Raw genomic sequence first — 20,271 nt, forward strand, 5'->3', positions numbered from 1 at the left:
TTGGACAATGATGCACGGGAAGAACGGCTTCAATTCCTCTGTGAAACTGCATTACCCATCTGTCTGCCCCTGTAACATTGTGATGTGGAGTTTCTTCATAGTTGTAATGACACTGTCTTTCAGGCCTTTGTGTCCTGGAAGGTCGTGGTTCATTTCCCCCCTTTCTGCAGAGTGCTTTTGCATTTGAAACTGTGCGTGGCATTTTGCAGCAAATACTTCCTTCAGTCACCAAAGACAGACTTTTGCCTGTGAGGAAAAGCAAGCAGAAGCTAAAAGAGAGTCTGCTGTAGTAGCCCAGGAGAATGAGCATGAGAAAGAGACCGATGACAAGGTGTTTACACTTATTGCTTCATATTTGTGGGAGATGAACAGGCCACACAGTAGAAAAAAAGGTTTCTGGGAGCTGATGACTATTTCTTAAAATGACCCCCCTAGTACTATGCAGTCCAGGGTGAGACTTCAGGGCCACACTGGCAGACTGAGATCTGTGTGACTTCCAGGTGCTGTCAGGGAGGAATTTCAATGCCTGCAGTGAAGACCAAGAAGATTTCCAGGTGAGTTTCTCTGACAACACTTCGTCTTCTGATGCTTCCTTGCCTTGCTTTGTTGATTTATGGGGTTTTTTTTCTTGGTTTCCTGTGCATGTAGGTTTACTTGTCATTATCAGCAGAGCTTGGTTTAGCAATGTGTCATGTGTTAGTGCCTGTTGTCCATGCTACAGCGAGTGTGAAAGGCAGGAGATGTCAGAGTATCTTTGTGTTCTGTTATTGTTGGGAGGAATCTCTTTAAACATGACCTTAGAGGAAGCCACATCTCTATGGAAGAGCGTGTGTGCTAAAAGAGGGGAGGAGATTCCACCTCAGCAGACAGCGTGATGACCCTGACTCTGTTGGAGGGATGTTCCTCTTTTATTTTGTCCTTTTTTCAGTGGTGTGCTTTACAATCCTTCTGTTTGTTCTCAGACTTGGGGCGAGGAAACATAACTGCCCTCTTGGTGTGATTGTAGTGCATTGTATTAGCATGGTGTGTCTTTTCCAACTCTGAGAAGGCCAGAAGCAAATCAACCAGTTGTGTACCGTTGGAGAGAAGAGAGGGGAGCTGTGTGTGTGAGATTGTAGAAGAACAGATAGTCATTTTCTTTCCTTGTTATAGTTAACACAACTGTGTGCCTGACGGTGTACCATGTGTGCAACTGGGGTTCCTGCTTCTCAGACAGTGTGGCCTAAGAAATACTATTCCCTGTGATGCTTTCATTCCTGCATGATTCTGACTCTTGCTTCGCTTGTTGTCACGAGCTAGAATTTGACCTCCGTGTGCCTGATGACATAGGGAAGGTCAGGTCCCTTGCAATTCCCAGAGTGCAGGCTCAGATCGCATACACCCCTTTGATGTTGAGAGCTGCAAAGAGGAAGGCTTTCCTAGGCATACGTGTGCTCCCAGAGGCACACTTGTCTGTAGTGAGAAAGAGGAAGACCATCCCTACTGCAGTCCTCAAAGTGCAGAGTGGTAATCCAGCCGAAGCAAGGTTTGAACACCCAGTGATAATAGGAGATGATGTGCAGGGTATCCTCCATACAGTCCCCCAAAATACGGTGCCTGCTAAACTGGAGAAATATGGGACTGTTAGATCACTGGCTGAATGGCCATGTCTCAAGAGTTCAAGTCAATGGCTCAATGTCCAAGTGGAAGCCAGTAACATGTGGTGTCCCTCAACAGTCTGTACCTGGATGAGTACTATTTTATAAAGTTCATAGTGCAATTTGGATCAGTGACAGCATATTTGGAGACGACTTGAAGGTGAGTTGACTTACTCAAGGGAAGGGATGGAATCCGGAGACAGCTTTGCAGACTAGAAGTTCAGCAAAGCCAAGTGCAACGTGCTGCAACTGAGTCTGGGCAATCCCCAGTTTCAATACAGACTGAGGGATGGGAGGATTGAGAACAACACTGGGGTACTGGTGGGTGACAAATGGGACATGAGCTGGCAATGTGGGCTTTGTGCCCAGAAAGCCAATCACACATCCTGGGCTGCATAAGAAGTAGCGTGGCCAGCAGGCTGAGGGAGGTGGTTCTCCCCCTCTGCTCTGCTTTCATGAGACCCCAGGTGCAGGACTGCGCTCAACTCTGGGGCCCACAGTCACAACAGATATGGGCCAGTTACATAGAGTCCAGAGAAAGTCAAATGAATGGTCTAAGGGCTAGAACATGTGATGACCCAGGCTCTGTAAGATGACCGTGCCTCTTTTGGCCATTTATCTCTGCTGTTGAGGAAGGGCTAAAGGAGTTAGAGATTCTGCAGCCTATAGAAAAGAAGGCTCTTGGGAGACCTTACTGTACCTTTTCAATGTATAAATGGGGCTTATAATATAGATGGAGAGAGACTTTTTACGAGGGGCTGTTGTGAAAGGGCAAAAGGCAATGGTTTTGTACTGAAAGACGGATGTTTCTGATTAGACAGAAAGAAGAAACGTTCTATAAATAGGGTGGTGAGACACTGGAACAGGTTTTCAAAATATGTTGTAGATGTGCCATGCTTGGAAGGGTTTACAGACAGGTTAGACGGGATTTTGAGCAACCTGACCTAGTGAAGGAGGTCCCTGTCCATGGCACAGGACTGGGCTAGGTGAACTTGAAAGGTCCCTTCCATCCCAAACCATTCTTTGGATGCATGAAAGACTCGGTGTGGCTTTGCACTTCCCTGGTCAGCCCCTCAAGTATGGAGATGCTTGAGCAGGAACTTCTGTGAATCAAAATGAAATTAGTAAGGGTTATTCTGCTCTCTTAGCACAGAGCTATACACGTGGCCTTTGGGGTGATACGTTTCCCGGAATAAATTTTCTTCCCCCAATGGAAGAATTTACAACAGATAAAGAATTAACAAGAGAACAAAAGATTCCCCATGCAGTACTGGCATGAGAGGACTGCAGAGGATTTTGCTTCATTCGGTTTCTGATGCCTCACTGAGTACTCCAACACCAATTTTTCCTTGATGGTACTCGTCCCAGGCAAGGAAAGCAGAACGGAGAATGAAGTCTTCTGCAGCTATCAAACCGTGTGTTGCTCTTCTCGTTGCCGCCGATTTCACCAAGAGCGGCTGAGTTCCTTTGTGTTCTGCTCTGCCGCGCGTATCGGGTGCTGAGCACTCTCTGCGATGGGGGAGGTGACCGAAAGCCCCTGGCAGTGTACCTGAGCGTTGAACGCCCCCGGGGCCGGCGCAGCCCCCGCGCCCCGAGGAGCGCGGCCATCAGCCGGCTGCGGTGGCGTCGTGGCGCCTCCGGGTGCCGCTGTTGGCCGACGCGGAGCGGCGCTGGAGCCACAGCCGCAGCCGCAGCCGCCGCAGCGTCCTGCCCCCACGGGCTGCTGGCTCGCACGGCGCCGGCCAGAGCGGCAGCGGCACGGGCAGCAGCGGCGAGAGGCGGCGCGGGGAGCAGCGGCGTCCGAGCCGGCGCCGAGATCGCTGTCCTCCGGCGGCCCCCGCGCTCGTGGCGGAGCGGGGCTGCAAGGGAGGGAGGGCAGCGGCAGGAGGGAGGAGCGCGGCGAGCGCTGGCGAGAATGGCGGGCAGGCCGGGGCCGAGCCGGCGGCCAGCGGCCGGGCGAGCGCTGCTGCCCGCCGTGCTGCTGTGCTTGTGCTGCCGGGCGGCGCCGGAGCGGATCCGCTACGCCATCCCCGAGGAGCTGGGCAGAGGCTCGCTGGTGGGGCCGCTGGCGCGGGACCTGGGGCTGAGCCCGGCCGAGCTGCCGGCACGCAAGCTGCGGGTGGCGTCTGCCGCTAAGAGGCAGCTGAGATACTTCAGCGTGAGCGAGGAGAACGGGAACTTGTACGTGAGCGAGAGGCTGGACCGGGAGCAGATGTGCGGCGAGTCGCCGTCCTGCGCCGTCAGCTTCGAGGCGCTGGTGCAGAACCCGCTCAACGTCTTCCACGTCGACGTCGCCATCCACGACGTCAACGACAACGCGCCGAACTTCAGCAAGGCTGCTCTCCACCTCGACATCGGTGAATGGACGCTTCCAGGAGCTCGTTTTCCGCTGGAGATGGCCCGAGACGCGGACGTGGGCAGCAACTCGCAGCTGACTTACCAGCTCAGCAGCAACCCGTCCTTCAGCCTGGCCGCCAAGGAGATCCCGGGTGGAAAGACGCAGCCAGAATTAGTGCTGGAACGCGCGTTGGACCGGGAGAAGCAGAGCTCCTTCGAGCTGGTGCTGACGGCGGTGGATGGCGGGGACCCCGCCAAGTCCGGGACCGTGCAGGTTCGCGTCAACGTGACGGACGCCAACGACAACCTGCCCGTGTTCAGTAAAAGCGTCTACGAGGCACGAGTGCGGGAGAATCTGCCGCCGGGGTCGCCGGTGCTGCGGGTGCGGGCCACGGATGCGGACGCGGGCTCCAACGCGCGGGTCTCCTACTCCTTCGGCAACGTCCCCGACGGCGTCCGCGCGTTGTTCAGCGTGGACAGCGAGAGCGGCGAGGTCAGGACTGCGGGGCCACTCGATTTCGAGGAGAGGAGTAAATACAGCTTCGGCCTGGAGGCGAGGGACGGCGGCGGGCTGACGGCGCACTGCGAGGTGCAGCTAGAGGTCACCGATGAGAACGACAACGCGCCCGAAATCACGGTGCTGTCGGTGTCGAGCCCGGTGCCCGAGGACGCGCCGGCCGGCACGGTGGTGGCCCTGCTGAACGTGAACGACGCGGACTCCGGGGAGAACGGTCAGGTGTCGTGCGAGCTGTCGGGCGAGGCGCCGCTGTCGATCGTGGCGTCGTCGGGCGGCTCATACAAGGTGGTGACGGCGAGCGTGCTGGACCGGGAGCAGGCGGCCGAGCACCGGGTGACGGTGGTGGCCAGGGACGGCGGCAGCCCGACGCTGTCCAGCCACACGGCGCTGGTGCTGGAGGTGTCGGACGTGAACGACAACGCGCCGGTGTTCGAGGAGGCCGCCTACAGCGCCTATGTGGCGGAGAACAACGCGGCGGGCGCGCCGGTGCTGCGCGTGCGCGCGCGGGACGCGGACGCGGGCGCCAACGGGCGCGTGAGCTACTGGCTGGCGGGCGGCAGCGCGGGCGCGGCGCCGTACGTGTCGGTGGAGGCGCGGAGCGGCGCGGTGTACGCGCAGCGCTCCTTCGACTACGAGCAGTGCCGCGAGTTCGCGGTGGCGGTGCGGGCGCAGGACGGCGGGGCGCCGGCGCGGAGCTCCACGGCGACGGTGCGCGTCTTCGTGCTGGACCGCAACGACAACGCGCCGCGCGTGCTGTGGCCGGCGGCGGGCGCGGGGGCGGCGGCGGGCGCGGGGCCGTTCGAGGTGGTGCCGCGCTCGGCCGAAGCCGGGTACCTGGTGGCCAAGGTGGTGGCGGTGGACGCGGACGCGGGGCGCAACGCGTGGCTGTCGTACGAGCTGGTGCAGGCGCCGGAGCCGGCGCTGTTCCGCGTGGGGCTGCACAGCGGCGAGGTGCGCACGGCGCGGGCCGTGTCGGAGAGGGACGCGGCCAAGCAGCGGCTGGTGGCCGTGGTGAAGGACCACGGGCAGCCGGCGCTGTCGGCCACGGCCACGCTGCACGTGGTGCTGGCCGAGAGCTTGCAGGAGGCGCTGCCGGAGCTGAGCGAGCGGGCGGCGGGCGCCGACGCGCCGGCGGAGCTGCAGTTCTACCTGGTGCTGGCGCTGGCGCTGCTGTCCGCGCTGTTCCTGCTGAGCGTGGCGCTGGCCGTGGTGGCGCGGGTGCGCGGCGCCGGGCCGCCCGCCGTCCTGCGCTGCCTGGGCGCGCAGCGCTTCTCCGTGGCCGGCGCCGCCTTCCCGGCCGACTTCTGCGAGGGCACCTTGCCCTACTCCTACAACCTGTGCGTGGCGCCGGGCCGCGCCGTCGCCGAGGGCGCTTGGCTGCCGCCGCCGCTGCCCAGCCTGCCCGCGGAGGAGCTGCTCGGCGGGGAGCCCTGCGGGAAGCCGAGCCCGAGCAGCAGCGCCGGCGCGGGAGAGCCGCCCGCGGACGCCGACGCACCGCAGGTCGGTAAGCCCGCGCGCTCGCGCTCCTCCCCTCGAGCCTTTCCGAGCCGCCGACCGCTCTTCCCCGGGGCTTCCCGCGGGGGCGGTGCAGGGGCAGCGCTGAGCCGTGTCCCCGCCAGGGAACGGAGGCACGCACGGGCTCTCCGCCTGCCCCTTGATGCTCTTTCCCACAGGAAGGTGCGCGTGGCGCCGTGACCGGGGCAGTTACCCCTGCGCTTGTTCCCCGCCAGTGAGCAGTTTCCTCCTTCCACCAGGTGCCCTCCCATCTTCTGGAGAAGTCTGCAGGAACGGCTGCATTCGGGGGGCAGATAAATTTCATCAGGGCGTGATTTTCCCGAGTTCTGTGCGCTATTATTTCTCCTTTTTCCTGGGTGGTAGTTCCCTCTTCCTTACTGGCCCTGTTCTGTCTCTCTGTCTGAGACAAGTGCAGGGGTAGAACGGCAAAAAAAAAGGGAGGGGAAAAAGTCGCCTCTTGTGTTTCAGAGCCTGTCTTCCCATCCTGAGAACATACCTAAGACTACAATGAGGTACGCAAAACGACAGCGCTTGGGCAGTCGAACGAAGTGCATTTGCACACTTGCACTTCGTCCGCGTGGCTTAGGGTTTGCAGCCGTCCTTGTCTTCTGCCGCTTCCTACAGCATTCGGTGGGAAAGCTGTGTCCCACGGCCGGGAAGATTCACGAACTAGACGAGTGTTTTCCTGCCACGCGTCAAGCTCTTACAGCGTGATTTTTGAGAAGATGAAAGCCGCTGCGCGGTCGTTGAAACCGATTATAGAATTATCAGTATCGAATTATCGAATGTCTTGGATAAATGTGAATGTACATAAGCTATCCTGCGTCTTGCGGGGAGAAATCCCAGAGCCCGTGCAGGTGCCCGAGCAACGCCCCTCGTCAGGGGCTGGCTGGGCGGGGGTGGGGCGCTGAGGTTCTGTGTTGCTGGCCGCCACCCCCTTTAGCCTTTAACCGCCTAATGACCGTCAGCGGTGGCGGAGCGTTTAATCTGGGGCGTGTTCCTGGCGGCTGGGTGAATGAGCCTGATCCCTCTGTCTCCCGGGGGACGCTCTGGACGTCGTGTTTTGTGTTGCAGAGCCTGTTTGCTTTTGCTGTCCTTGTACCGGTCGTTCCAGCGTGACGGCTGCAGAAGCCAGTGGTGGTGGTGGGCAGGGGTTTGTGGTTTTGGACTACTGGTCTGAGCGTCGTATTACGAGAAAAATTACTTTTTGCTGCAACGATCCGCTGCATCCATGGCGGTTAGGCAGTCATCATTGCCGTGCGGAAGCATCAGGCGAGCCGCGGGAGGCGCGCTCTGTCTCCCTGGCCGGGATGGTCTCGGGGAGCCAGGCAGGGGCGGGCGGGAGAGAAGGCGACGGCGGAGATCCCCGCTGGACGGGACCCGCTGCCTCCGCGGCGAGTGCCGCGTCCCGGCGAGCTGCCCGTGGGGAGGCCGGGCGGGCCGCGCTCGGCAGCGCTCGGTGCCTGCAGTGCCGGGAGGAGGCTGCGGGCGCCGCTGTTGACCGAGGAGGAGCGAGAGGAAGGCCGGAGCGCTGCAGGCAGCCCCGCCCGCTGCGGCCCGGCTCGCTCGCTCTCTCGCTCGCTGGCTGGCTCGGCGGCCGGGCGGTCTGCGAGCGTCCCCGCGGTGCGGAGCCGCGCTGCAGCCAGGCGGAGGGGATCGGAGCGGCGAGTCGTGCCCGTGCCCGTGTCGGTGTGAGGCGGCGGGGATCTCCCGGCGGTGCCGCAGCAGGGATGTACGCGGCGGGGAGGCGCTGGGGCCGGCGGGAGCGAGCCCTGCTCTGGTGCGTCCTGCTGGCGGCGTGGGAGGCGGCGTGGGGGCAGCTGCGCTACTCGGTGCCCGAGGAGATGCCGAAGGGCTCGTTCGTGGGCGACGTGGCCAAGGACCTGGCGCTGCAGCTGCCCGCGCTCCCCGAACTCGGTGTGAGCCTTGTCTGCGAAGGTAAGGCGCAGTATTTCGCCCTGCACGGGAAGACGGGACATTTGGTGACGGCAGAGAGGATAGACAGAGAGCAGCTCTGCGAGGGTCTGCAGCAATGCGTGCTGCGCTGTGAGGTGATAGTGGACGGGGAAATGAAGGTTTACGGCGTCGACGTGGAGATCACAGACATTAACGACAACGCGCCCCGCTTCCGAGAGGCAGAAAAAGAACTTCGAATGAGCGAGATGACAGCGCCGGGGTCGCGGTTTCCCCTGGCCAGGGCTCACGACCCGGACGCGGGAGCGAATTCGCTGCAGAGCTACGAGCTGAGCGGCGACGAGCACTTCTCGCTGGCCGTGCAGGCGGGCCCCGGTGGGGACCAGCGCCCCGAGCTGGTGCTGGCCAAGGCGCTGGACCGGGAGGAGGCGGAGTTCCACGAGCTGGTGCTGAGGGCGAGCGACGGCGGCGAGCCGGCACGGACGGGCACGGCGCGGATCCGCGTGGCCGTGCTGGACGCGAACGACAACGCGCCCCAGTTCAGCCAGGCCGAGTACACGGTGCGTGTGCCGGAGGACGTGCCCGTGGGCTCCGTCCTCCTCACCGTCACGGCCGCCGACGCCGACGAGGGGTTGAACGGGCACGTAAAATACTCGTTGACGAAAACGAGGGAGTTGGCATCGGAGATTTTCCACCTGGACGCTGAGACGGGATCGCTAAAGCTTGTGCGTAGCCTGGACTTCGAGGAAGCCGAATCGTACGATCTTGAGGTGCAAGCACATGATGGTGGGTCCCTTTTCGACACTGCCAAAGTCGCGATCAGCGTGACAGACGTGAACGACAACGCGCCCGAGATTTCTGTGCGGTCGGCGCTGAGCGCGATCTCCGAGGACGCGCCGTCGGGGACGGTGGTGGCCCTGCTGCACGTGCAGGACCGGGACTCGGGGGCGAACGGCGAGGTGCGGTGCAGCATCGGCGAGGGGCTGCCGTTCCGGCTGGAGAAGTCGTTTGAGGGCTACTACCGCGTGGTGACGGCGAGGGAGCTGGACCGGGAGAAGGTGGCGGAGTACAACGTGACGGTGCGGGCGGCGGACGGCGGGTCGCCGTCGCTGTGGAGCGGCGCGGTGCTGGCGCTGCGGGTGCTGGACGTGAACGACAACGCGCCGGTGTTCGCGGAGGCGCGCTACAGCGCCCGTGTGCCCGAGAACAACGCGGCGGGCGCGCTGGTGCTGACGGTGCGGGCGGCGGACGCGGACTGGGGTCAGAACGCGCGCGTGCGGTACCGGCTGTCGGAGGGTCGGGTGCGCGGCGCGCCGCTCTCGTCCTACGTGTCGGTGCAGGCGGAGACGGGCGCGCTGTACGCGCTGCGCTCCTTCGACTACGAGGAGGTGCGCGAGGTGGGGCTGTGGGTGCGGGCGGAGGACGGCGGCGCGCCGGCGCTGAGCAGCAACGTGTCGGTGCGGCTCGTGATCGTGGACGAGAACGACAACGCGCCGCAGGTGCTGTACCCGCCGGCGGCGCCGGGCGCGGGCTGGGCGGGCGTGGAGCTGGCGCCGCGCTCGGCGGAGCCCGGGGCGCTGGTGGCCAAGGTGGTGGCGGTGGACGCGGACGCGGGGCAGAACGCGTGGCTGTCGTACGAGCTGGCCAAGGCGACGGAGCCGGGGCTGTTCCGCGTGGGGCTGCACAGCGGCGAGGTGCGCACGGCGCGCTTCCCGCTGGCCCGCGACGCGGCGCGGCAGAGCCTGGTGGTGGTGGTGAAGGACCACGGGCGGCCGGCGCTGTCGGCCACGGCCACGCTGACCGTGGTGCTGGCCGAGAGCGTGGCCGAGCTGCTCTCGGAGCTGGGCAGCGCGGCGGCGGCGCCGGGCGAGCCGGCCGGCAGCCTGACGCGCTGGCTGGTGGTGGCCGTGGCGGCCGTGTCCTGCCTCTTCCTCGCCTTCCTGCTGCTGCTGCTGGCGCTGCGCCTGCGGCGCTGGCGCCGCTCGCAGCTGCTGGCGGCGGGCAGCGGCGCCGCGCGCGGCGTCCCGGCCTCGCACTTCGTGGGCATCGACGGCGTCCGCGCCTTCCTGCACTCCTACTCGCACGAGGTGTCGCTCACCGCCGGCTCGCGCAAGAGCCAGCTCCGCTTGTCGGCCGGCAGCTGCTGCGACACCCTCCCGGCCCGGCCGCCGCCCGACGAGCCCGCGCCGCTGCTCGGCGACGACCCCGCCGCGCCCCCGGTGAGTGCCTCTGCCCGCGCTTGGCTGCCTTTCCTTCCTGCCGCTCTGGAGTTTCTCGCTGCCCCTTGCCTTCCCTCTGCGCACGCAGGCAAGGCCGCGGCAGCTGCGGGCACAGGGCCTCGGTGCGCTCCTGCCTCTCGTTCCCGCGGGGCCCGTGCCTGGCTGGCTCATCCGGCGCTCCGGCTGCGGTGGCAGGCAGGGGCGGTGAGGGTCCCTGGCGCTCTCTCGCGGGGCTGGCGGGGGGAGGAGGCGTAGGCACGACCGCAGCAGGACAGGCGCGGGGGTGTGTGGGAGTGCATGGCCTTGAGGGAGCGCTCGGGACTCCTGCTTTGCTCGGCTTCCACCCCGAGGCTCCTCTAGAGAACCTTGCAGAGAAGGCGCCTCCCTTCTTGGAATGCTTCCAGGCCTGATAATGGTTTATGTCACAGAGAAGTGGCCTGGGGGACTGGCCCTTTGGTGAGAGGTGCTGGCACATTAGGTGGGTCCAAGAACACCACGCGACTTGTGAGGGGCTGTTGACGAGCGTCCTGGGAGCTGTCTGTGAGCAGCTGTAGAAGGGCACAAGACATGTCGTTTGGCCAAAGGAATGTTATTCCAGCTGCATTGCGAGCCCTGGGAGTTCCTTCCTGTGTGTTCACAGGTTTTCACGGTGTCTTTAACAAATGGCTTAATTATGTGCTTATTGCAAGGGCCACAAAGACAGCTTTGGGAGGAGCCAACTGAGTATGATTTACCTGCTAAATAACTGAATTAGTTCCTGAGCCTAAGTGCAGTGCTTGAGAAGAGAATGCTATGATCCCTTCAGTTCAGCAGGGATTGATTTCTTGCCTTGTTCGGTGTGATGATCTGGATGTGAGTCGGTATCGCTAGATAATGTGTGCAAGATCAGATCTGCTAAATTACTCTGACTGTCACATACCTGGCTTTGGTGGTCACTGCTGTAAAAAGGAAGACAATCATAGCTGTGTTTCCATAAAATGTTACTGGAGTAACAAGCAACACAAGTGTTTTGTTAGTTCCCAGGCTTCACTGCATTCATCAATTTATTCTTCCTGTTGAGTGATATGTGCTGTACATGGCAATTAGTGAGCATTGACGTGCACTTTATGTCGTGGTTTGGGAACCATCTATCTTCCAAGCTGCCCATGTGCTGTAGTAGGACTGTGTATCTTTGAGGTGATCCTTGGATGACTGGGTCTTTATCGGAGCTGCGTATCGCTTATGCACTTGAGAACGCTGTGTATTTCCCTGAAGTAGTGTGATGTGCAGAGAAATCCCTTTGCATGCATCTGTGTTGTGATCCTTGTTCTCAGTAAGGAGAAGTGTGTGTGCAACCATTCTTTCAGTGGTGTCTGTCTGCAGAAGTAGCCTTCCCGTTATGTAATGTTTGGGCAGGGTGAAAAGTTCTGCCTGTCCAGAGACCGGGCAGGTGAAAAAGGTTACTGTGCCTGACATCTGAAATGTCTGGAAGATGTAATGGTGCTGTAAAATTTCAGTTTGTCCTAGTTGTTACAGGGAGCCCGCAGCTGTGGTTCCATGCATTTTCCCTCTTCTACTCTGCAAAGACATTCCATTGAGGAAATGTGGCTGTGGTCTTTGGTGTGAGCCACTCACGTGCTTATTACCAACTAGATACTCTTCTTGCATAGCTTCTGCAGTTGGCAGGGGCTGAACTGTGAAGCTGTGATTCGTTCTCTGCAGCAGATGTCTCGTTCTTTCCTTGTTGGTTGTCCAGGCCTAAAGCTGGGCCTCATTGCGCCTGGTGACCCTTACAACATTTGAAGGTCTCTTCTAGTTGTTGGGCTGGCAAAGCACTTCCCATCCATACCATGAGGTTGTACAGCTGCCAAGGCAAAGACTTTGATGCCCTTCTGTTTCCCTAAGGTGCCACCAAATGACATGCTCTTTTGCCTGTGGCTGACACGTGGCCAAAACACTGGTTACTGTCCGTGGTGCAACTGAAGGCTATGGGCGCAGAGCCAGGAGGGTGAGAGGGAGACTTGGAGCCAAGGAAACAGGTGGGTCAGCATGGTTCTGGCTGAGCAACGGTCTGGTTTTGTGCCTTTTGCCAAGGCCTGTGCCATTCAGGCAGTGGTCCTGGTTGTCCTGTCCTGAAAGCCAAAGTCTGTCCTCTAGCAATTTGCGCAGGAACTGTTTGTGTTGGACCATGATGCACGGGAAGAACGGCTTCAATTCCTCTGTGAAACTGCATTGCCCATCTGTCTGCCCCTGTAACATTGTGATGTGGAGTTCTTCATAGTTGTAATGACACTGTCTTTCAGGCCTTTGTGTTCTGGAAGGTCGTGGTTCATTTCCCCGCTTTCTGCAGAGTGCTTTTGCATTTGAAACTGTGCGTGGAATTTTGCAGCAAATACTTCCTTCAGCCACCAAAGACAGACTTTTGCCTGTGAGGAAAAGCAAGCAGAAGCTAAGAGAGAGTCTTCTGTAGTAGCCCAGGAGAATGAGCATGAGAAAGAGACCGATGACAAGGTGTTTACACATATTGCTTCATATTTGTGGGAGATGAACGGGCCACACAGCAGAAAAAAAGGTTTCTGGGAGCTGATGACTATTTCTTAAAATGACGCCCCGTACTACTATGCAGTCCAGGGTGAGACTTCAGGGCCACACTGGCAGATTGAGATCTGTGTGACTTCCAGGTGCTGTCAGGGAGGAATTTCAATGCCTGCAGTGAAGACCAAAAAGACTTCCCAGTGAGTTTCTCTGACAACACTTCGTCTTCTGATGCTTCCTTTTCATGTTTGTCCATTTATGGTTTGTTTTTTCTTTTCTTGTTTTCCTGTGCATGTAGGTTTACTTGCCATTATCAGCAGAGCTTTGTTTAGCAATGTGTCACGTGTTAGTGCCTCTTGTCCATGCTACAGTGCGTGTGAAAGGCAGGAGATGTCAGAGTATCTTTGTGTTCTGTTATTGTTGGGAGGAATCTCTTTAAACATGACCCTAGTGGAAGTCACATCTCTATGGAAGAGTGTGTGTGCTAAAAGAAGGGGAGAGTTTCCTCCTCAGCAGACAGTGTGATCACCTTGACTCTGTTGGGTGGCTTCTCCTCTTTTGTTTTGGCCTTTTATCAATGGTGGGCTTGGAGACAATCCTTCTGTTTGTTCTCAGACTTGTGGTGAAGAAATGTAACTCCCCCCTTGGTGAGATTGTAGTGCATTGTATTAGCACGGTGTGTCTTTTCCAGCTCTGAGAAGGCCAGTAGCAAATCAACCAGTTGTGTACCGTTGGAGAGAAGAGAGGGGAGCTGTGTGCGTGAGACTGTAGAAGAACAGATGGTCATTTCCTTGCTTGTCATAGTTAACACAACTGTGTGCCTGATGGTATAATGCGCGTGCAACTGGGGTTCCAGCTTCTCAGACATTGTGGCCAAGAAATGCTATTCCCTGTGATGCTTTCATTCCTGCATGTTTCTGACTCTTTCCTTGCTTGTTGTCACAAGCTAGAGTTTGACCTCAGTGTGCCTGATGACATAGGGAAGGTCAGGTCCCTTGCAATTCCCTGAGTGCAGGCTCAGATCGCATACACCCCTTTGATGTTGAGAGCTGTAAAGAGGAAGGCTTTCCTAGGCATACGTGTGCTCCCAGAGGCGCACTTGTCTGTAGTGAGAAAGAGGAAAACCATCCCTACTGCAGTCCTCAAAGTGCAGAGTTCCAACCCAGCCCAAGCAAATTTCCCTGAGCACACCTGGGGCCTGTGGGAGAATATGTGCATCGTTGGAAGACTGTGCAGGGTATCCTCCATACAGCCGCCCAAAATACATTGGCTGCTAAACTGGAGAAATATGGGACTGTTAGATCACTGGCTGAATGGCCATGTCCCAAGAGTTCAAGTCAGTGGCTCAGTGTTCAAGTAGATATCAGTAACATGTGGTGTCCTACAATGGTCTGTACTTGGATCAGTACTATTTTCTGTGTTCATAGTCAGTGCGATTGGGTGCAGCTACAGCATGTTTGGATATGACTCCAAGCTGAGTTGACTCACTCAAGGGAAGGGATGCAATCCAGAGACACCTTGGCAGGCTAGAAGTTGAGTAAGGCAAAGTGCAAGGTGCTGCAACTGGGTCTGGGCAATTCCCAGTTTCAATACAGACTGGGGGATGGGTGGATTGAGAACAAGTTTTGGGTACTGGTGGGTGACTGTTGCGGGTTTATCCCAGCTGGTAACCATACAGTTGTTTTCTCGCTGCCCCCCACCCAGAGGGGTGGGGAGGAGAATCTGAAAGAAATGGAAACCTCGAGGTTGAGATAAGAACAGTTTAATAATTTACACAGAATTTTAAAAAGTTAACAACAATAATAATAGTAATGATAATATTATAGCAGAAGTCATTAGGAGTAAATTTGGAAAAGGATAAAATCCAAAGGAAAAGGGAGAAAGGAAAGCAAGTGATGCACAGTACAACTGCTCAACACCCGCTGACCGATGCCCAGCCAGTCCCTGAGCAATGATTCCCCCCGCACCTCCCCCTCCAAGTTTATATACCAAGCATGACGTCACATGGGATGGAATACCTCTTTGGCTGGTTCAGGTCAGCCGACATGGCTGTGTCCCTTCCCAGCCTCTTGTGCCCCTCCAGCACTCTGGCTGACAAGGCCCAAGAAACTGAAAAATTCTTGACGTAGAATAAATATTACCCAGCAATAACTGAAAACATCAGTGCATTATCAACATAGTTCTCACATCACAGCCAGAACACAGCACTGTACTAGCTACTAAGAAGAAAGTTAACTCCATCCCAGCTGAAACCAGGACAGTGACAAATGGGACATAAGCTGGCAATGTGGGCTTGGTGCCAAAAAGCCACTCACATCCTGGGCTGCAGAAGAAGTAGCGTGGCCAGCAGGCCGAGGGAGGTGTTTCTCTCCTTCGGCTCTGCTTTCATGAGACCCCAGCTGCAGGACTGCACTCAGCTCTGGGGCCCACAGTCACAACAGACATGGGCCAGTTACATTAGGTCCAGAGAAGGACCACCTAAATGGTCAAAGGTCTGGAACATCTGATGACCCAGGCCCTGTAAGATGACTGCACCTCTTTTCTTTTGGTCATTTATCTTTTCTTTGAGGAAGGGCTGAAGCAGTTGAGCTTCTGCAGCCTGGAGAAGAGAAGGAGACCATATTGTGCCTTTTCAATGTATAAATGGGGCTTATAATAAAGACGGAGAGAGACTTTTTACCAGGGGCTGCTGTGACAGGGCAAGAGACAATGGTTTTGCACTGAAAGAGGGTTGGTTTTAATGAGAGAGAAAGAAGAAATGTTTTACGATGAGGGTGGTTCTTGATCAGGTTAGACGGGGCTTTGAGCAACCTGACCTAGTGAAGGAGGTCCTTGTCCATGGCACAGGGCTGGGCTAGGTGAACTTGAAAGGTCCCTTCCAACCCAAACCATTCTTTGGATCCATGAAAGACTCGGTGTGGCTTTGCACTTTCCCCTGCTCAGCCCCTCAAGTACGGAGATGCAAGAGCAGGAACTTCTGTGAATCAAAATGAAATTAGTAAGGGTTATTCTGCTCTCTTAGACCAGAGCTATACACGTGGCCTTTAGGGTGATATGTTTCTCGGGGTAATTGTTCTTCTTCCTAAGAGAAGAATTAACAATAAAACAAAGGAGACCCCTTGCAGGTCTACCATGACAGGACTGCAGAGGATTTTGCTTCATTCTGTTTCTGATGTCTCATTGAGTACTCCAACACGAGTTTGTCCTTGATGGTACTCGTCCCAGGTAAGGAAAGCAGAACGGAGAATGAAGTCTTCTGCAGCTATCAAACCGTGTGTTGCTCTTCTCGTTGCCGCCGATTTCACCAAGAGCGGCTGAGTTCCTTTGTGTTCTGCTCTGCCGCGCGTATCGGGTGCTGAGCACTCTCTGCGATGGGGGAGGTGACCCGAAAGCCCCTGGCAGCGTGCCTGAGCGTTGAATGACCCCGGGGCCGGCGCAGCCCCCGCACCCCGAGGAGCGCGGCCATCAGCCGGCTGCGGTGGCATCGCGGCGCCTCCGGGTGCCGCTGTTGGCCGACGCGGAGCGGCGCTGGAGCCGGAGCCACAGCCGCAGCCGGAGCCGCCGCAGCGTCCTGCCCCCACCGGCTGCTGGCTCGCACGGAGCCGGCCAGAGCGGCAGCGGCACGGGCAGCAGCGGCGAGAGGCGGCGCGGGGAGCAGCGGCGTCCGAGCCGGCGCCGAGATCGCTGCCCTCCGGCGGCCCCCGCGCTCGTGGAGGAGCGGGGCTGCAAGGGAGGGAGGGCAGCGGCAGGAGGGAGGAGCGCGGCGAGCGCTGGCGAGAATGGCGGGCAGGCGGGGGCCGAGCCGGCGGCCAGCGGCCGGGCGAGCGCTGCTGCCCGCCGTGCTGCTGTGCTTGTGCTGCCGGGCGGCGCCGGAGCGGATCCGCTACGCCATCCCCGAGGAGCTGGGCAGAGGCTCGCTGGTGGGGCCGCTGGCGCGGGACCTGGGGCTGAGCCCGGCAGAGCTGCCGGCACGCAAGCTGCGGGTGGCGTCTGCCGCTAAGAGGCAGCTGAGATACTTCAGCGTGAGCGGGGAGAACGGGAACCTGTACGTGAGCGAGAGGCTGGACCGGGAGCAGATGTGCGGCGAGTCGCCGTCCTGCGCCGTCAGCTTCGAGGCGCTGGTGCAGAACCCGCTCAACGTCTTCCACGTCGACGTCGCCATCCACGACGTCAACGACAACGCGCCGCGCTTCTTGCAAGATAGTTTCCAGCTGGAGATCAACGAGCTCACTCCCCCCGGCGCTCGCTTTGCCGTGGGCATGGCCGAGGACGCGGATGTGGGCAGCAACTCGCTGCAGGGCTACGAGCTGGAGGCCAACGAGTACTTCGCGGTGGAGGTGAAGGAGAGCAAGGACGGCAGAAAGTTCGCGGAGCTGGTGCTGCGCAGCGCACTGGACCGAGAGCGTGAGCAGAGCCTGCAGCTCGTGCTGACAGCGCTGGACGGCGGAGAACCGCCCCGGAGCGGCACCGCCCAGCTCTACGTCAACGTCACCGACGCCAACGACAACCCCCCCGTGTTCACGCACGACCGGTACCACGCGAGTCTGCGCGAGGACGCGTCGCTTGGGTCGATGGTGCTGAACGTCTCCGCCTCGGACACCGACGCCGGAACCAATGCCCAAATCTCCTACAGATTCGGGCAGCTGCCGGCCAAGGTGCTTGAGAAGTTCTTGTTAAACGCGGAGAGCGGGCAGCTCGTGCTGCAGGAGCCGCTGGACTTCGAGGACACGCGAAGCTATGCGCTGCTGGTGGAGGCGAGGGACGGTGGGGGGCTGGTAGCGCACTGCGAAGTGGAGGTGGAGGTGCTAGATGTGAACGACAACGCACCCGAAATCACGGTGCTGTCGGTGTCGAGCCCGGTGCCCGAGGACGCGCCGGCCGGCACGGTGGTGGCCCTGCTGAACGTGAACGACGCGGACTCCGGGGAGAACGGTCAGGTGTCGTGCGAGCTGTCGGGCGAGGCGCCGCTGTCGATCGTGGCGTCGTCGGGCGGCTCGTACAAGGTGGTGACGGCGAGCGCGCTGGACCGGGAGCAGGCGGCCGAGCACCGGGTGACGGTGGTGGCCAGGGACGGCGGCAGCCCGGCGCTGTCCAGCCGCACGGCGCTGGTGCTGGAGGTGTCGGACGTGAACGACAACGCGCCGGTGTTCGAGGAGGCCGCCTACAGCGCCTACGTGGCGGAGAACAACGCGGCGGGCGCGCCGGTGCTGCGCGTGCGCGCGCGGGACGCGGACGCGGGCGCCAACGGGCGCGTGAGCTACTGGCTGGCGGGCGGCAGCGCGGGCGCGGCGCCGTACGTGTCGGTGGAGGCGCGGAGCGGCGCGGTGTACGCGCAGCGCTCCTTCGACTACGAGCAGTGCCGCGAGTTCGCGGTGGCGGTGCGGGCGCAGGACGGCGGGGCGCCGGCGCGGAGCTCCACGGCGACGGTGCGCGTCTTCGTGCTGGACCGCAACGACAACGCGCCGCGCGTGCTGTGGCCGGCGGCGGCGGCGGCGGGCGCGGGGGCGGAGGCGGGGGCGGGGCCGTTCGAGGTGGTGCCGCGCTCGGCCGAAGCCGGGTACCTGGTGGCCAAGGTGGTGGCGGTGGACGCGGACGCGGGGCGCAACGCGTGGCTGTCGTACGAGCTGGTGCAGGCGCCGGAGCCGGCGCTGTTCCGCGTGGGGCTGCACAGCGGCGAGGTGCGCACGGCGCGGGCCGTGTCGGAGAGGGACGCGGCCAAGCAGCGGCTGGTGGCCGTGGTGAAGGACCACGGGCAGCCGGCGCTGTCGGCCACGGCCACGCTGCACGTGGTGCTGGCCGAGAGCTTGCAGGAGGCGCTGCCGGAGCTGAGCGAGCGGGCGGCGGGCGCCGACGCGCCGGCGGAGCTGCAGTTCTACCTGGTGCTGGCGCTGGCGCTGCTGTCCGCGCTGTTCCTGCTGAGCGTGGCGCTGGCCGTGGTGGCGCGGGTGCGCGGCGCCGGGCCGCCCGCCGTCCTGCGCTGCCTGGGCGCGCAGCGCTTCTCCGTGGCCGGCGCCGCCTTCCCGGCCGACTTCTGCGAGGGCACCTTGCCCTACTCCTACAACCTGTGCGTGGCGCCGGGCCGCGCCGTCGCCGAGGGCGCTTGGCTGCCGCCGCCGCTGCCCAGCCTGCCCGCGGAGGAGCTGCTCGGCGGGGAGCCCTGCGGGAAGCCGAGCCCGAGCAGCAGCGCCGGCGCGGGAGAGCCGCCCGCGGACGCCGACGCACCGCAGGTCGGTAAGCCCGCGCGCTCGCGCCCCTCCCCTCGAGCCTTTCCGAGCCGCCGACCGCTCTTCCCCGGGGCTTCCCGCGGGGGCGGTGCAGGGGCAGCGCTGGGCCGTGTCCCCGCCAGGGAACGGAGGCACGCACGGGCTCTCCGCCTGCCCCTTGATGCTCTTTCCCACAGGAAGGTGCGCGTGGCGCCGTGACCGGGGCAGTTACCCCGGCGCTTGTTCCCCGCCAGTGAGCAGTTTCCTCCTTCTGCCAGGTGCCCTCCCATCTTCTGGAGAAGTCTGCAGGAACGGCTGCATTCGGGGGGCAGATAAATTTCATCAGGGCGTGATTTTCCCGAGTTCTGTGCGCTATTATTTCTTCTCTCTTTTTCCTGGGTGGTAGTTCCCTCCTCCTTACTGGCCCTCTTCTGTCTGTCTGTCTGAGACAAGTGCAGGTGTAGAACGGCAAAAAAGAAAGCGAAAAAAGTCGCCTCTTGTTGTGTTTCAGAGCCTGTCTTCCCATCCTGAGAACATACCTAAGACTACAATGAGGTACGCAAAACGACACCACTTGGGCCCTCGAATAAAGTGCATTTGCACACTTGCGCATCGTCCACGTGGCTTAGGGTTTGCAGCCGTCCTCGTCTTCTGCCGCTTCCTACAGCATTTAGTGGGAAAGGTGTGTCCCACGGCCGGGAATATTCACGAACTAGACGAGTGTTTTCCTGCCACGCATTAGCTCTTACAGCGTCATTTTTGAGAAGATGAAAGCCGCTGCGCGGTCGTTGAAACCGATTATAGAATTATCAGTATCGAATTATCGAATGTCTTGGATAAATGTGAAAGTGCATAAGCTATCCTGTGTCTGCGGGGAGAAATCCCAGAGCGCGTGCAAGTGCCCGAGTAGCCCCCCTCGTCAGGGTCTGGCTGGGCGGGGGTGGGGCGCTGAGGTTCTGTGTTGATGGCCGCCACCCCCTTTAGCCTTTAACCGCCTAATGACCGTCAGCGGTGGCGGAGCGTTTAATCTGGGGCGTGTTCCTGGCGGCTGGGTGAATGAGCCTGATCCCTCTGTCTCCCGGGGGACGCTCTGGACATCGCGTTTTGTGTTGCAGAGCCTGTTTGCTTTTGCTGTCCTTGTAGCGGTCGTTCCAGCGTGACGGCTACAGAAACCAGTGGTGGGGGTTTGTGCTTTTGAACTAATGGTCTGAGCATCGTATTTCGAGAAAAATGTACGTTCCTGTGCATCCATGGCCGTTAAGCAGTTATCACAGCCGTGCAGTAGCGTCAGGCGAGCCGCGGGAGGCGCGCTCTGTCTCCCTGGCCGGGATGGTCTCGGGGAGCCAGGCAGGGGCGGGCGGGAGAGAAGGCGACGGCGGAGATCCCCGCTGGACGGGACCCGCTGCCTCCGCGGC

The 20,271-nt window shown here is 60.1% G+C and overlaps 3 protein-coding genes across 3 annotated transcripts; all 3 read left to right on the forward strand.

Annotated features, from left to right (window-relative positions):
• The first annotated feature begins 2,991 nt into the window (after nt 1–2,991).
• LOC130153427 (protocadherin gamma-B2-like) lies at nt 2,992–6,208 on the forward strand. The gene has a single exon (XM_056348154.1). It carries the CDS (start codon nt 3,553–3,555, stop codon nt 6,184–6,186), a length of 2,634 nt encoding a protein of 877 aa, XP_056204129.1. The 5' UTR covers nt 2,992–3,552; the 3' UTR covers nt 6,187–6,208.
• Nucleotides 6,209–7,713: 1,505 nt separating this feature from the next.
• Nucleotides 7,714–10,902, forward strand: LOC130153423 (protocadherin gamma-A2-like). Its single transcript, XM_056348149.1, has one exon. The coding sequence runs from the start codon at nt 7,737–7,739 to the stop codon at nt 10,392–10,394; it is 2,658 nt and encodes an 885-aa protein (XP_056204124.1). The 5' UTR covers nt 7,714–7,736; the 3' UTR covers nt 10,395–10,902.
• Nucleotides 10,903–16,253: 5,351 nt separating this feature from the next.
• On the forward strand, nt 16,254–20,131 carry LOC130153424 (protocadherin gamma-B5-like). Its single transcript, XM_056348150.1, has one exon. The coding sequence runs from the start codon at nt 16,433–16,435 to the stop codon at nt 19,073–19,075; it is 2,643 nt and encodes an 880-aa protein (XP_056204125.1). The 5' UTR covers nt 16,254–16,432; the 3' UTR covers nt 19,076–20,131.
• Nucleotides 20,132–20,271: the final 140 nt, after the last annotated feature.

Source organism: Falco biarmicus, chromosome 8 (assembly GCF_023638135.1).
Source record: "Falco biarmicus isolate bFalBia1 chromosome 8, bFalBia1.pri, whole genome shotgun sequence".
Lineage (NCBI taxonomy): Eukaryota > Metazoa > Chordata > Aves > Falconiformes > Falconidae > Falco > Falco biarmicus.